This window comes from Aythya ferina, assembly GCF_964211825.1.
Source record: "Aythya ferina genome assembly, chromosome: 22".
Taxonomy (NCBI): domain Eukaryota; kingdom Metazoa; phylum Chordata; class Aves; order Anseriformes; family Anatidae; genus Aythya; species Aythya ferina.
Genome location: NC_140320.1, coordinates 4,616,453 through 4,632,635, shown reverse-complemented (window position 1 = coordinate 4,632,635; position 16,183 = coordinate 4,616,453). Strand labels below are relative to the sequence as shown.

At 43.1% G+C, this 16,183-nt stretch overlaps 1 protein-coding gene across 9 annotated transcripts in view; it reads right to left on the bottom strand.

The window, feature by feature from the left end:
* Positions 1-1,391: 1,391 nt before the first annotated feature.
* Positions 1,392-16,183, bottom strand: part of ARHGEF12 (Rho guanine nucleotide exchange factor 12) — a 74,181-nt gene continuing 59,389 nt past the window's right edge. For all 9 annotated transcript variants that reach the window (XM_084495701.1, XM_084495704.1, XM_084495702.1 and 6 more), the window contains 11 exons: positions 15,881-15,958; positions 14,397-14,472; positions 13,818-13,985; positions 13,224-13,311; positions 12,275-12,364; positions 12,047-12,123; positions 11,438-11,665; positions 9,091-9,576; positions 7,100-7,416; positions 6,284-6,356; positions 1,392-5,690 (listed from right to left, as the gene is read on the bottom strand). In XM_084495701.1, the coding sequence (XP_084351827.1) occupies positions 5,680-5,690; positions 6,284-6,356; positions 7,100-7,416; positions 9,091-9,576; positions 11,438-11,665; positions 12,047-12,123; positions 12,275-12,364; positions 13,224-13,311; positions 13,818-13,985; positions 14,397-14,472; positions 15,881-15,958 (1,692 nt within the window). In that variant the 3' untranslated portion in view covers positions 1,392-5,679. The remainder of the gene's footprint in view (positions 5,691-6,283; positions 6,357-7,099; positions 7,417-9,090; positions 9,577-11,437; positions 11,666-12,046; positions 12,124-12,274; positions 12,365-13,223; positions 13,312-13,817; positions 13,986-14,396; positions 14,473-15,880; positions 15,959-16,183) is intronic.

Genomic DNA, 16,183 nt, shown 5'->3' with positions numbered 1-16,183 from the left:
TTTTGAGACTGTCTGCTCAAAGGCAGCCTCAAAAAGAACTTGCAGGAGGGAACCGAACTTCTTCAAAGGTAAAAAGTTTAAAACCAAATGCATGCAGAAGGAAAAAAAATTCACACAGAGCACGAGCAAGCTACCATTTAAGCCCGACGAACCCTGGCTGACATTTGATACGAAGGTGCAGCTTTCTTTTTTTTTTCCAGCTGAACAGCAACTGCTTGCAGTTATGCTTCAGGGGAAAAATTAGTGCAGCAAGACTCAATAATGAAAACTGGCAAGGTACTGAGCTCTAACATCACGTTGAAAGGCTACACACTGACAGCCCCTGGTGCCCCAACGGTTAGATTCTGCTTTAAAAACAAGAATAAGCTTGTAAGTTAATAAAATCAACTCACTTAACTTCCCTGGGTAATTGTTCTGGTTGGATTTAAAACCACGCTGCTAGAGACTTACAAACAACCACAGCAGCAGGTGAGGTGCTGAACCATGGGAACACAGAAGTGCTGCAGCCAGGTAGGAATTCACTGCAAATGGCAAGATCCCACCTCCAAATCACATCCAGCAACTGCAGAAACAAAGGCAATGAATGGGCACGGGAGCACTGCGAGCTGTGCCAAACAACCGGGACGTCACTTACCGTGGGGAGCCTCCCGAAGCATCCTTCTCAGCTCAGATCAAGTGGCAGATCTGTGGTTTCTTGTGGTTCGTGCTTTGTCCTAATTCCTTCTTACTAGAGGGAAGACACAGGGACATTCCTCCCCCTTCAAGAGACCACGTGTGGCAAGGAACCGGCCACCACCCCCCTAACAGGCAGCTCCCAAGCAGGCGCTGCTCTGCTGTGATTTCAGGAACTTTCTTTTGCCCAGGCTTAGCTTAACTCTTATTATAAACCACATCCACACCCCCGTCAGATTGCTCCCTGCCTATGAGGATGCTGCTAAAACCACAACCACGCTTTTTCCTTTTTTCCAGTTGTTTTTCTCCTACGGATATTCATTTTAAAGGACCGTCTTGGGCACCCACCTTTGGAGGAGCCACACGAAATGAGGCGTGCTGATGCTCTCTGAGTCCAGGCACATCCCTCTCTTGCACTGTGAGGTTAGGATGGGGATGAGGTTGGGGTCCTTACAGTGAACTCATTGCCTAGAGCCACTTGGCCCAAACACTTCCTGAGCACAGGAGAGCATCGCTCAGGCTCCCTCTTCCAGGAGGAGCCCCAGTGCACGCAAATGGTGCTAACTGGGAGAACTGGGAATTCCACGTTTACCAGAGCAGCTACAGATCCTGCGAAGTCACCAAATGAAAGCTTCCCTGGCAGGTCAGGACAGCTTGTCCTGCCAAACGCTCCAAGTCATTAAAATAAAACCACCCCAAAATCCAGCAGTCAAAGCATGTTTCCTTTAAGCTTATTTAATGATATTTGAAACGCTTAAATTTTCTATTTCCCAGATCCTGAAAACAGATATTTTTTTTTTAAGTGACCAATATTTAATTCCAGAAACATACAACCTTATCAGCTAAGTCATAAAAGAGCTATTTTACAAACATACATCTGGATAATTAGAACAATAAAGTCTTTTTAGACATTCAAACATAATCAGTAAAAATACAGGATTATTAATAAAGATTTTTGTGTATTTTTTAAAGAATACTTCCAGATTTTTTTTTTCTTCTCTTTAAAGTAAATCTCTGTTAAGAGTACATGATTGTATGTTGTACAAAGAAAATAAAAATATTCTAGTATGAAGAGAGCTCCAAAAGACTTAATTCAAAACAAAACAGCAGTGTTTTGGCTGCAGTATCCCTTTTGCAGTACATCTGCTTGTCAGTTGGCACCTTTGGGGACGGGGAGGGAGGTCAGGGATTTCTTTGGGGAACAGAGAGAGAAAACAACACCAGATACCATCGAGCACTGAGAGCACAACCAAGGGCCACCTGCAGAAGCATCAGACCCCTCTTCTACCAACGGGGACAGTATCTGGAACTCAGAACATCTCTTTTACGGAGATAGGAATAGTGCTGGCTGAAAGCTGACCAAACCCACCTAGACTTCTGAGCTCTTCAGGTTCACCTTCCAACATCCTCCCTTCTGATCCCACCTACAGGATGTTAAAGAAATCTCCCTCCCTGCAGACACGGCACGTTCAAGGACCCAGAGTGGCCAAAGAGCAGCTTGCCATTTCCTCCTCTACCCCTCCAGGGGAGAAGGAAACTCCCCTTTCCAGACAGCACCCAGCCCACTTTTTTTTTTTTTTTTTTTTTTAATTTTATGTTTTTTTGTGATTTTTTTTCTGGTCCATGAAGACCCCTTAATAGCAGAGAAGAGAAAGCACATCTCAGAAGGACATGAAAGATGGTTGCTGTACTACATCCTTGTTCCCATGCCAAGAAACCCTTGCTCATCTTATACTGGGAGAGGGGAAAAAAAAACAAACACACAAAAAAAACCATTGGGGCAGAGGGGCCGGGGCAAACAAACCAGAGATCACCGTCCTGCTCTGCTGTCCAGTCTGAAAAAGGGAATGTACAATCACCAGCCAGGAACAAATTAAAATGCTTTCTTACACTGGGAACTGGAATTTTAAACAGGGTAATCTTATGGCTTAAAGAGGGGGGGGAAAAAATGAGAATCCTGAAAAGTGCATTTGAGTTCCAGCTCCCTCCACGCAGCAAGCCATGGCCTGAGGTCTGCTGTACAGTAGATGTGCTAGAGAGTAACGAGGAATCCCTCGTCGTTTCAGGTAACAGCACACAGGAGATAAAGGATCCCTGACCCCACCATCATCTTTGTTAGAGTAATGCCCTATTTGTGAGGATGATCGATGTAGTGTAAGAAGGCCAGGTGAAAACAAAACCCAACCAGGACAGAGCACAGCGTGACGTTTATAGTTTCCATACAACCGGGTTCAAATGGGCTGCTCCTCTCTAACACTCCTGAAAGCACCACGTTGCCTGTGCCACCCACCCCTAAAGGCTCCTCTGCCATCACCACCAGCCTGTTTCCCCTTCTATAACCCAAGAGGAGACAGGGACAGATCCGCACCTCACCTCCTCCTGGCCCACATCCTTTAGGGGATGGTGGAGAACTTCACTCCAGCAGCTCCAGAGGCAGAAACGCTAGGATGAGATGGCAAAATAAATGCTCTGCATTCCCAGCTTGCTTTTTCACTGCTGTTACACCCTCAGGGATGAGACACCACAGCGGTGGATGATGCTACAAAATGCTTCAGCAGAAGTGGAAAAGTCAGAGGCTGCGTGGGCGATCGCCCCTCCACGACCCATCTGAGCACCCTTAAAATTCATGCAACCTGGAGAAAGGAGAGAGCCACGGATTTTGGCTTCAGTTACAAGGGAAGAGTAGTGAGCAACCAGGCCTCCGCAGGTCCTGGCCTTGCTGGTTTTCAGTGGAGTCTTGAAAAGCCAGAGCAAGCTGTTTAATTTGGTTTGATGATGACTTTCTATCAAGCATGGGAGCCTGCTGGAAAGCTTTTAGACAGCTAAGGTCATAACAACCGCTCCCATTTCTGGAGTGTGTAAACCCAGACCAGCATCGTGCCAACTGACCAAGGGGATTTGAGGGTGGGGAGAACACGAGTCCTTGTCTATAGGGGAAAAAAAAGGGCTTTGAACACCAAATCTGGCTACAGCCCAGCTCTTTTTCTGGCAGGATCAGGTAAAAAGATGCCACATCAGCAGAAGGCAGCATTCTACTTTGGGGGCTTATCAGAGGAAGTCTAAATGCTTATAACCAAAGGAACTGGAGGGCTGAAGGTGAGGGGGGAGGTCCCACCAGGTAAGAAAGGAAGCGCTCAGCTAATACTGACAGTATATTCATGCAGGTGCAGCAGGACAGGCCTTAGTGGGTCCCAAGGAAGAAGCAGCTCCTGCCAGCATGGAAGAGAACACTTTGGCTTGTGTTGGCAGTGTAATGCTCCTGCTGGTGAAAAATGACACTTTGTGCAATTGGTTCTTAAAAAAAAAAAAAAAAAAAAAAAAGAGAGAGAAAACGCCTCCCTGCTCTGCAAGGGCTTACGGCTCCATCGTACGATCAGGTCCCAAATCCTTTCTTGCTCAACCTCCATCCATCTTTTCATGAATTTATCCCTCACGTTATTTCTAACTGGAAGAACAAGAACCGTGTGTTTTTTTTCCAGCGTGAGTAAAAAAAAAAAAAAAGAGAGCTCTGATTCTTTGCCAATAGCTGAAGAGAAACCATTTGTTTTAATGGAGCAGGGAGTGTGATCTTTCCGCTGACCAAAGGCAGATTCTCAGCACTTCGCGATCCACGCAATCGCAGCTGCTACTGCAGTTCTGATGTGTTAATGGGATTTACTGGTCTGTGGCACTGGGGACACAGCTTGAACCACCCTGTGCCAAGCAGGTGCCTGCCCTAGGGCCAACTCCAGAGCAGAGGCACAGCGAGCTTAGGCTGTCCAGCATTAGCTCTGCTGGTAGGCTGGTATTTACCATCTTGTTCCCAGACTGGAAGGAATTACAACAGCAAAACCCATCAGAACAGGCCTAAGGAAGTACTAGAGAGCTGTTTCAGCCTTCTTTGCTTTGCACATCTCTGTTTCACTTAGAACGCATTGGCACAAATCAGTGTTTAAAAAAAAAAATAAAGTAAAAAAAAAATAACACCCCAAGCCCTCAGCAAGACATACTTTCAGGTACTAAAATTTACTGGCCCTATAATCAGCAGTACCTGTGGCTAACTCAAATGGCAGCCCTTATTCATTCAGTAGTGAATCAGGGGCAGAGACCCATCTGCCCCACATCTTTGAAACACTTCTGGGTTTGCATTTTTTCTTTTTGATCCAGAGAAGAGTTACAAAAGTGCTGCAGGTCCAAGTATTTTTATCACTTTACAAAGGAGACAATGATCAAAGCCAACAAAGTCAAGAAAAAAATTAAACCTATCTTTCTCCTCTCCCAGCCTAATCTTGCATGTCAACAAAGGAGACCTCTAATGGGAGAGGGGGGAAAAAAAGTTTGCCCAAGTGCCTGGCTATTTAGTGCATGGAAAATTCTTGTTACACGCTTGGTGACATGAGTGTTTCCCATGCAGTTTTTTAATATAGATAGTTCCAGCCACAAGTCATCCTAACACCTTCATAAGTAGCTCTTCGCATGGCAGTTTGATTGCCAGCAGGGAGTGCAGAGTCCAGTCCAGTGAAGTAAAGATACACCTGCACACAGGCACACCCTCTCCCCTCAGACCTGACCTGGTTCAGGAGCAGTGGGAGGCAGGGTGTACTGCATGCAAAGGGCTAGAACTGTCACTACCCAATTAAAATAGAACAAAAAAAAAAAAAAGGCAGATTAAAAAATTAAAATGTGCTTTTGATACACGGAATGAAGTCAAATAAATACATTGATTTTTTTTTAAATGTCTAAATACATTTTTATATCCTACACCCAAAGCTCTGTACATTTGGTTTGGTTTTTCTTTCTGAAAAATGAATTTCTGGTAGCAAGGAGAGGAGGAGTAGAATAGAACAGGCTCCCTCACTGACAAGATAGTGCAGATGCTCCACAGGAAAAGCACCCATGCCCACTTCGCTAGAGTATGGTTCACGTTTGGATGGTCCGAACCCTCTTGTCTCAGAGTCCACACGGCAGACAATAGGTGCTGGGTCCTGATACTCTTCATCCAATCTTCAGCCACTCCTGAAAACATGACTAGCTCTTCTCTGATGGAGGGGAAAGAAAAAAAAAAAGGGGTGGTGCAATGAGAGATGAATGCCTAACATTTCTGAACACTGGTACTAACAGAGAAAGCATGCTAATGTGAGAGAGAGCACATTTAACCTGAAGACCTTTGTTAGTAATCCCAGCAATTACATCTTGAGGATGCCTAAGGCAAATTTAAAAAGGCCCATGACAGCTGCTTTACACAGTAGCAGAGACACCCCAGAGAAAGAAAGGACAGATTGGAATCATTTTACATGCTCAAAAATCTTCGTTTGGGACTTTACACCAATCTAGCCTTCTTTGAAGTAGAAGTTGTACGTCCTTAGATGTCAGTCTTTGGCAGGTAGGGGTGAGATAGCTCACAGACAACCTTTTCAGAGGAAGGAACAAACTCCTCTGCACAAGTGAATCTCAGTGGATTCAACTGACCTTTCTTGGAATCAGCACAGCCTCAGCCCTGTGAGAGATGCTGAAGCAGATGAAACTATTCCTCTGTGTGTGTGAAACGTTAAAAATTGACTTTGTGCTCTTTGGTTAATGCCTGATGCCAACGTGGTGTATGCTACTGAGTGCAGAAGGTGTGCTTGCGTACCTGAGTGCTCTCCTGTGGAGGCTGATCCAGCCAGCCCTTGGCGACGGAGGATGATGTAGTCTTCCTCAACCTCCTAAACAACAAATGAACAAACAAAAAAAAAGAACACCAAAAGTCAAGTGGCTTTTTCTCCTTTATCAAGCGAACAAAGAGGGCTTCAAACGGGAAAAGATAAGTTGCACTGCGGGTGACTGGAATCAACCATGATGGTACTGTGACCCACAACGGATCTCAACTCCTGTAGCAGCACCTTTATTAGGCCTTCCATTCCCATTCAATATTCTACCTCTTCCTCAGATTTCAGTTAGATTGTCTGGCTGTTGACTTAACATGTCAGTACAGCAATTGTTGTGAGGGATGGACAAGCCCCAGTACATACAAAAAATTAGTTTGGATATAGTAAGCTTGAAAACTTTGTTATTCCCCTCCTGCAACTTGCCACCTTCTTTTAACCTTAGCAGCAGCACGCGACAGATTCAGCAAGCCTTTGTGTGTCGGTAAGTCACATTCATTACATTAGTGGTCCCTTCAAAACTCCACTGCTGCAGAAATGCAGTTTTGTCCTACCCCTGAGGAATCTCTCCAAATGCAAAGTAATATACATACCTCCTGCCTCTACAACTCCTAGTTTCTTGTAACCCCACAATGTAATGCAAGCAAAATGGCACCAAGTTTCTCCTTCAAAAGCTTCCAGAGCCAAACACAGAAAAAGACGTGACTGCCTGCCTTCCTCCACAAAATTATATTCAAGCTCTTTTCTAAAACAATCTAAGGAATACGAAAACTCTTCATACCACAAATGGAAACATACGATACCTTCAACTTTTCAAGGTTGTTCTCTATCTTCTGAATATACTGCATCATCTGCACACGCGACTCTAAAGACAAGAAGTGAGGGCTTGCTACAACTGAGCAGGACTCTTCCACTCCCCCCCAGCGTGAGACCAGCATCTCCTCGGCAAACGGGGAGCTTCCTCCATCCGACTGCGTGTCCCGTGGGGAAAGAGGCTGCTGCTGGGCAGAGTCCAAAGAGGTGTGGCCACCTGCAGTGCACTGGAGAACTAGAGATGATACCTCCTCATCCGTGGAGCTCTCCTGCACTGTTCCATATCCATCAAGGATCAAATAATTTCCTGTTAAGAGAACAGATTTTTATGAACACCTCAGTTCCATAATCACCGAGAACCACTGACCTGTAGACAGTTTAAGCAGACTTTAAGAAGGATAAGTGGTGAAAGGCCCATCTCTTGAGGCATTTTAAAATGGATAAGAAAAAGCATTTGTGAACACTACACAGAATAGCGATTATATTAGACCAGACTAGCTTGGTTCTGAATGGGACTTTAGAGATCAAGGCTGGTTTTTGGACTGCAGTTTGAGAGTTACGTGATTAGATGAGCTAATTGCTTTCCCTCCTGTTTTTCCAAACTCTCTGCTTCCAATATAATGTCTGAAAAACCTGCACTTAATGCTAATGGTACCCACAAACCAGGCTGCTAGATTTGGAGCCTACACTTACTGGTTACAGTACTGAGCATCCCCTTAGATGGGTTAGCTTCAACATTTAGCCTGCTGAAGATAATTAAAAAAACAAAGCAATTACAGATAGAAACGCACTCACAACTGCACCTACTAATAACATTACATTGAATAACTTCTCTACAATATTACAGCAAAGCCAGCATGTGGAAGCAGAACTGACTGAAAACAGGTCAATCTAATTTTGATGTCCCTGTACAGTTAAGAAAGTAAACAGCATAAGTGGTGACAAGTAAATTAGATCCTTCAAGTTGTTGGCTCAGTTTTAATAATTTAAAATGTTTCCATAATTCAGGGAAACACAAATACATACTTGGAAGGCAGCATTTGGACAGTCACAAATTGGCTTATTTATTGGCTCATGATAGAATCCATAAATTCATATCCAGAGACAAGAAATTTCAAGACTAACAGTCCTGTAGAATCTACCAGCTAGTACCTACTTCTGTTACAACATGCACAAGATACACCTCAACTTGTGGGCTAAATTTAGTGCAGGGTCACCACTCGGGCTGATCAAAATCACAGGACTTTCCAAACACAAAGTGAGCGAAGTCCCATGAAGGTGCTTACAGCTGCTGCCTTGGAGCTAGTTTTCTGCTGAGTTAACAGCTCTACAACCTTCTTGAAGGGTAGAAGAGAGATGCTTTGAGATGCCGCTCAGGTAACTGCCAAATATAGCAAATGTAATAATAATAGAAATAATGATAAGCTTTTAAGAGCTTCAGACTGAGGGTGAGGTCGCTGGAGACAATCACAATGCAAAGCTAAACTCCAAGTTTCTTTTCTGAAGCTCAGTCAGGAGAAGCCAACACAATAGCTACAAAAAATAGCATGAGTCATGGGGGCTCTGTGTGTAGGGACTAAGGCAGGGCTTTGCCTTCAGGGACAGTATTTTCCCTATAGGGCCCAACAGTCAGCAGGGATACAACATGGTCCAGTGGTGCCCACAGCAATCAAGAGCTTGCACTGTGCCCATAAGCTCTGTAAATACAGTTTGTCACCATGTATTAACCCCACAGGATTTTAGTTTCTTCTTTCATGAAACAGAAAAAATCATTAGGTACAGCCCTTTTCAGGGCTAGAATAACTGCCAGGGACGAGAGAACTACCTTTAAATAAATGTCCTAAACCGGATCAGCAGGAGAAGCATCACCATGAAAACGTTCTGTGGTTTTCTTTAGTATTTCCTATTTAAAATTGAACTCAGGTCTCTAATGTCAAATCTGGACAGCCTATCATTCAACGAGGGAATGAAATATGCTCACCTGAGATCCGTATTTGCACATCCTCCTCTTCCTTCCTTTCCATTAGTTCACTTTCAGATGGATTTTCATCACTGTGAGCTTCTCGAGCGTCAAAAAAATGCTCCCCGCTCTCATCAGCACCCACCCCTTCCAGCTCTGCGGTTGAGATCTCCAGATTCATACTCATGCGGTCTATTGCTGAGTTACTACTCGATCTGGGGTCTCTCCCTATCAGCTGCATGGCATCCCCTGAAGCTGGTGATTCAGCTGAAGTCCGGAGGCCATAACTAGCTGTGGATTCATGAGTTTCGGTTCTTGGAAGCATGCGGTCTGTTCCAGGCTGGTGGAATTTGTTATCATCAGAGTGCTGTAGTCCAAGCTCACTTCCACTCTCCGTTTGGGCTTCTTGAGAGACGGTCCTAAACCTGGGAAAGCGCTGCCGGTCTTCAAGGGTCCCCTTCTCAGAAAAGCCAAGCTGCTGTACCAACAGTTTTTTCAGCAAGTCCACTGCAAGTAGAGATAATGTTGGAAAAGCTTCACGGACCATAATCTCCCTAACAGTGATTAAACTAGACAAAAAGACCAAGCAGAGAGATCTCAGAGCAGCCAGCCCTCTCATTGTTCATGGTAGAAAAGATGGGTAAAAATAAATTAGAGGTCTGAAGCATTGTATCAATACCTTATTCCATATCTCATCTTACAAGTAAAGGCCAAAACAGCAGTACAAGTTCCATCTTGCTTAGGAGAAACAGAGAAATCATCTACTGAAATTACCCAGCAAGTGAATCGTAGTGCAGGTGAGTGCCCGGGTGTTACCTGCCCCTAAATGAACTAAAAAGCCATAGCACTAACAGGGGATTCCCACCTTAGAAATCAGCATATTGAGAACATGCCACCCAACGTCAAATAACAGATCAAAACATAGAAGACACTTTCTCTAAAATTTCATCTAAATTTATGCTTATTTGAACTTCAACCCACATTCCTTTAGCTCTCAAATTAACCCAGCCAAACACTTCATAATAAGTACACATCGTTCAAAACAGAAATATGGTGCTGCCAAGAGCCTAAGTACACTGCTCGTTCTCACCACACTAAGCTCATGTAGTAAAAGCTGTGAGTTCACACAACACAACAGCCTAAGAGGAAGGCTCTTGTCAAAACGTGAGTGACCCACAGCTGCTGCTAGATGGCTGCTCTAAGAAGAATTATGAGATGCAAGGTCACTAATAACATCTTTACACACTTCTCTTACTAATAAGGTTCTCTATCACCTGCCTCTAAGAATACCTCCTAAGAACATTTGTACAGCACTCAGAATTAGAAGAGGGCTTTGAATCCTATAAAAAGGAGAAGCACAAATGGATCAAAAGATCCAAGGTAAACCATTAGGTTGCAGAAGGCTGTCATTACTTGTAAAAAGAAAGAGGGAGAAGAGGGAATTGGGGCCAAGGATATGAATGCTCTGCATTTTAGTAACAGCAAATGATCCACAGAGAAGCAATACAGTCTATTCCCTTCAAGTACAATTCAGGGACTTTACGTCCATTTCAAAGGTGCCAGGGAGAGAGATAGGAATTAATGAATTCATTCAAATTTTAGGAAGTTATATTTAGAAAATCAAGGAACTGGAATGTTGGATCTGATCAGGTAGGTTGCGGAGCCCTGCATCCTTCCTCTGAAAGGTGTACCACCAAACAGAGGAAACACTTAAAAATCTAAAACCAATCTTACAGAATTATCTGTCCATTGGGAAAAATTCCTTTCAGTACACACAAATGTCAATCTAATTACACCCAAACAGCTTCCAGACTCTCAGAAGATCTGAACCTAGACTTTGTTAAGCTTGAGTAAAATATCCAACTTCATTTGCATGATTTTGAAAAAAAAAAAAAAAAAAAAAAAAAAAACACAAAGAAAAGCCAAATCATATCCTGCAACTCATGCAACTTCTCCTACTCCTCTGGTGCTCTGAATGTTAAGTCCACCGGCTAACTGCATCGTCTCTTAAAAAAACTGCTGACTAGCCGTGCCACTTTACAGCACTGCACAAAGCTCTGCAATGTGATTTTGTCATCAAAGCACTTCCTGGGCAGTAAGTAACAATTCATTACTGCCCGCATTTTATACACGGGAAAACCACAGCAATACAATAAGATACCTGCATCCAAATGGCCCAGCATATGAATTTTGAACTCGGAATTCCTTCGTGTCAGATCCACTTTGGTTTGCTACGCTGTGCTACAGCGCAGAGAAATTTTTTATTTAATAGAAGTGGGCATTATTTTAGCTTGCTGATTCCAAAGGTTGACCTAACAATCTCCACCTCCAAACCACATGCTTCCAGATGCTGCTCCACGATACTTACAGTTCCTTAAGGCATCCAATGCCCACTGCCCTCCTGATACCGACGGTAAATCGGTGGCTGCGTGTTCATAACATGTAGAAGTATCTTTAAGCGTCAGGTCTGCCTGCTGCACTTTATCAAACTGTCTTTCTGTCACAAGAAGGCTTTCTACCTCCGACTTTTCGGACATGGTGGGCGAAGAAGTCTGAGCATTCAGTATCAAGGAAGAGTCTAGGCCCAAATCTTTGTCTAGTAAATAGAAAACATACATTCGGGTTAAGCAACTATGGCAAATATGATGTTAAACTGCAGAAAATTCTGCTTCACATTAACTTTTTCACAGTGCTTCTGAAAACACTGAAAAATACAGTTCTTGAGCATGGGCTTGGTAAAAGGCTGATTCATTCCTGGGGAAAAAGGATTCTTACTCAGCAATTTATAAAAGAGATGGAAATACTAAGAGGGATGTTTCCAAGATGTTCAGTATCACTTCTCCACATGACTCATAAAGAAACCACTCCTTTCCAGAAAAACGCCAATGCTACCAAAAGAGCCCCAAGACACAAGGAATGTGGCTTTGTTCTCTATGTAGCAAATTTATGGACACCTTTTACTTGGCCCACTGTTTACCTGGACTTTGCAGACTACTGGCAGGAATGTCATGCTGCTCTTTGAGCTTCTGCTGCTCCTCTTCTTCACGCTCTTCTCTGCAGGGAGGAAGGTATGAACACCAGCTTTTAGTCACCTGTATCTGAATTACTGCATGACAAGCAGAGCTCTGGCTGACAGTCTTTGAGTAAAAGAGGGGTTACCAGAAAAAGAACACCAGCCCTTTCTCCTCCAGCTATTTTTACTTACTCGCCAGGTCCCGACTGCGGTAATGGAATCACTCTTCTGGTGCTCTCCATTTTCACAGTCCCTGCCATCTGAGCTATAAGGTCCTGCCACCTGTATAAACATATCAAATAAAAATATGCAAGATGTGAAGCACAACGAATACTGCTCCATTCAACAGTTTTTAAATCCAGCTAATATCATCACTGCTTTTCTTATCAACAGAAACGCCTAATCCTGTTGCATTGTTGCATTAGTTTTTTTAATCCTGTTACAGTCAGTGCCTCAGTAATACCTTGCAGCCACAAGTGAAACACCGCAGCTTAATGCTCACCTCACCAGGATACTGCTCAGCAGAAGGAAATGAATGACAGGACCTTAGCAGGAGCCATCAAGTGAAGCAGTTATATTTATATATAAATACACATGAAAGCATTCAGTAACCTTTCACACAGAATTGAATAGTTTAATATGTGACACACTACAGCAGTTGCTGCATATCACACAAGTCTATGCCCTGCTTATGGATTGGAAGAAAGGCACTTGTACCAGAGAGGAAAAAGTGTAGGGAGGGCCTCACATGCAGGCACTGTGGATGCTGATGATGCCAGTATCAAACTCTGCAAAACTAAAAAGCGGTTCTGCAGGAAGATGCAGGATGATTTCAGTGACTTATCTGGCAGTCAGTCACAGAAGACCAGAATTGCAAGGGTATGATTTTTTGTTTTATACATATCGGTATATATAAACACACTCATTTATGTGTATACACCCTCTCCCTGCTTTTTAGAAGCTGGGAGATACTATGCTTGGATACACCCCATGGAGGTAAACAGTTATGTTTTCAGCTAAGCTTAGATAAGGAGCTCAGGTAATTCATGGACACCTGCAGAGTTACTACACACAAGCAGATGTAAAAGTTCTCTCAAGTGCAACAAATCACACAGCAGATGGAACCGAACCAATTACTTACACATTCTTCTCTGAAACCGTCTGTGCCACCAGTTCATAAATATGAGCGCCATTTTCTGACATGGAGATGACGAAGAAAGCTTTGTTATCTGGAGCAACACAGGGAGGGAGGAATTTAATTAGATGCTTTGTTCTGCACAGCTTTCTGAAAATTCCTAGAACTGGACATAACCCCAACCAGAAGCAGTGAAAGAAGAGTTCATGAAATAAACCTATAATGCTATCATATACAAAGACAGATCTTTCTCTGTCCAGGAGATTTGTCTGTTAGTTCAAACTGCTTTGAGATGCATTTTTCCCCTCTGTTCCCTCATAATGATTTGCATTTCTAGAGTACCTTTCATCTAATAAAATCAGACTACTTTAACTTAGAGGTCTATTTATAACTCAAGCTGTGCCTAAAAAGGTTATTAACGATGCAGAGAAGTTAAACAGCTCATACAGCATTACAGAGCAAGACGTTGGACAACCAAGAATTAAGCCTACGCATTTCTCCATGTTCTGCTGTGGAACTCTAGACAAAACCAACTGTCCTCAACTGATCTAATCTTCATTTTAGGCTTCCTCCTTTGCTTTCCCCATTGGTTACACTGACCTGTTGCCACCTGACGAACCAGAACAGTGTTCAGCTTGATGATAGGACTGAAGGTGTGTTTGCTATCAGCTGTTGATGCCAAGATTTTACTGTGACACTTCAAGACCAGTTTATCATCCTGTTTCTGCAGCAGCACCAGGATGTCCTCCAGGAGCAGAGTGTAGAGATCTGCACAGAGCGCAAAAGAACCCAGAATGAGTTAAAGATTCGTGGTTTTCTATCACACCCCTGCAGAAAGAAAAAGGCTGCATTTTTGATTACTCATGCAGAGGCAGTAATCAGTGCTATGCCATTCTAGGCAAAGCTTGCAAATCTTCCTCATCAAAACTAGAGCAGAGAGCTACAGATGGGATTGGATCATCTCACGACTGACTGCTGTGTCCCTGCATGGCCTTAATGATACTCCAGCACATTTCAGAATTGACAAGAATAATTTAATCAGCTCTGAGAAACACATACACATTATTATAGGTGGCAGTACAAATCCTAATTGGAAACTGCATAAATGCTTTCTCTCTCCCTCCCTCTCGGCAAACACATACAAACCCAACTCCACATCAGCTGATGAACAGGACTCACCAATAGTTTTGTCACGATTAACCTTCCAAGTTAGAGGTCCTTCATGAAGCATTTTTCTCTTTGTTAGATCCAAGTTCTGTCAGCAAAAGAAAGGAAAAAAAATAGCACTATGAAATTGCTACAGAATCAAGGAACGGTAAAGCATGGGAATTTCAGATGGAAAGCTACGGATAGGCACTCCAGTGTGGAAGTGAGCAGCTAAGCCTAGTATGGAAAAAGAAACGTGGATCAGGACTGAGGTATGCTTGTAAACCAAAATCTTGTGAGAGATGTTTGTTGTCATTCTTCCTCACTCACTGCTCTTTTGCAGATACTGGGGGTGCCAAGTCAAGCTCCTAATGCATTAGGTTGCCCTCTGGTTTCTAGGAGTTTTTCCAATATCCCATACAAAGTTTGCAGGTCTAGTATTATAACAGGTTAATGCTTCAGCACTCTATTTGCAAGTCAAGTATGCCTACAAATGACACACTGATATAAAAATCATTCCAATGATCTGATGGACTTTATAATGTCAATGGATTCTTCAGACATTTCAGTGCTTGTGACATTTAGATCTGCAGGCAAGAAGAAGTGACAATTTTCACAAGTCATCCCTTCCAAGTCTCAGAGTCTACAATCAATAACAGCAAGATTTCGTAACTGCCAGTAAGTTCTTCATTTCCTAACTAAATGCTTGCAAGTTTATTTGTGGAAGACTACATAATACAGTTTTACAGAGAAGTCTTCATATAAAAATGTCTTTGGATACACGCTGACTTTGGAAAAGATAGGGGAGTGATAAATAAACAACACAGAATCTATGCATGAGACAGACATAGATAGTGGTCAGAATGAAATGGGGTTAAAGTATCAAAACATCACCATCCATCTGAAACATGAAAACTTCCTAGAGTTAATTTTACTCTGAGGGTGTTTTTGCCCATTCCATTTATCAGCAGTTGACACCAAGCAACCAGCTTTATTAATGTAACTGCAAGAATTTGCAGGAGCCACAGTACTTGTAGCAATGGACTTAGGCTTTTACTTGGCTATACCTGTGGATCTCCTGTGCTCATCAGCACCTGTATCAGCTCTTCTTTTAAAGCCTAAATTAATGGCTCCCTGAGGCCGTCCCATTTTCAACAGCACAACTAAGACATGATTACGTGACAGGCATACCCACTCTAAGATTTACCATCCACTAAGTAGCTCCTACGTGATACGGAAGTGCATTAACTTGCAGGCCCTTAACATTTATCTCACACAACATACAAGCTCTATCAGCTCTTCTATATGCAGAACCATGTTGTTACATCCACAGAGATCTTCAGGAAGACAGCAAAACTCAAGTTTCTGAACCTAATTACTTTAACTTTTGTACAGAAATGTATATGCCAAAGGCCATTTGATTGTACATCAGAAGACTGCAGTAGAAAGAGCCACAGATTGAACAACAGCGTTGCAATAATGGTGCACCGAGCAATTACTTCAGTGTCGTGACTTACCCTGAACTCATCCATCATGGGATCCTCAGACTGCTTCAAGTAGGAGAGGTCAAGACGACGCTGATAATCTTCCAAATGCTGAAAAAAATGCATTGGTCACTTTGATAAGCAAAACTCACTACTAGAGTCAGAGAGCAAGCAATCATGAATACTTCTAGGTTCCCAAAGGCCTGGGATTCCTTCTCTCACAGGAACACATGGGCCACAAAGCACCTTTAAGCACAATATACAGTCACTAGCACAGAGACTCTAGCCATCTTAAGCAGCCTTTTTCCCTTCACCTGTCTCTCTTCTCCCCAGCCC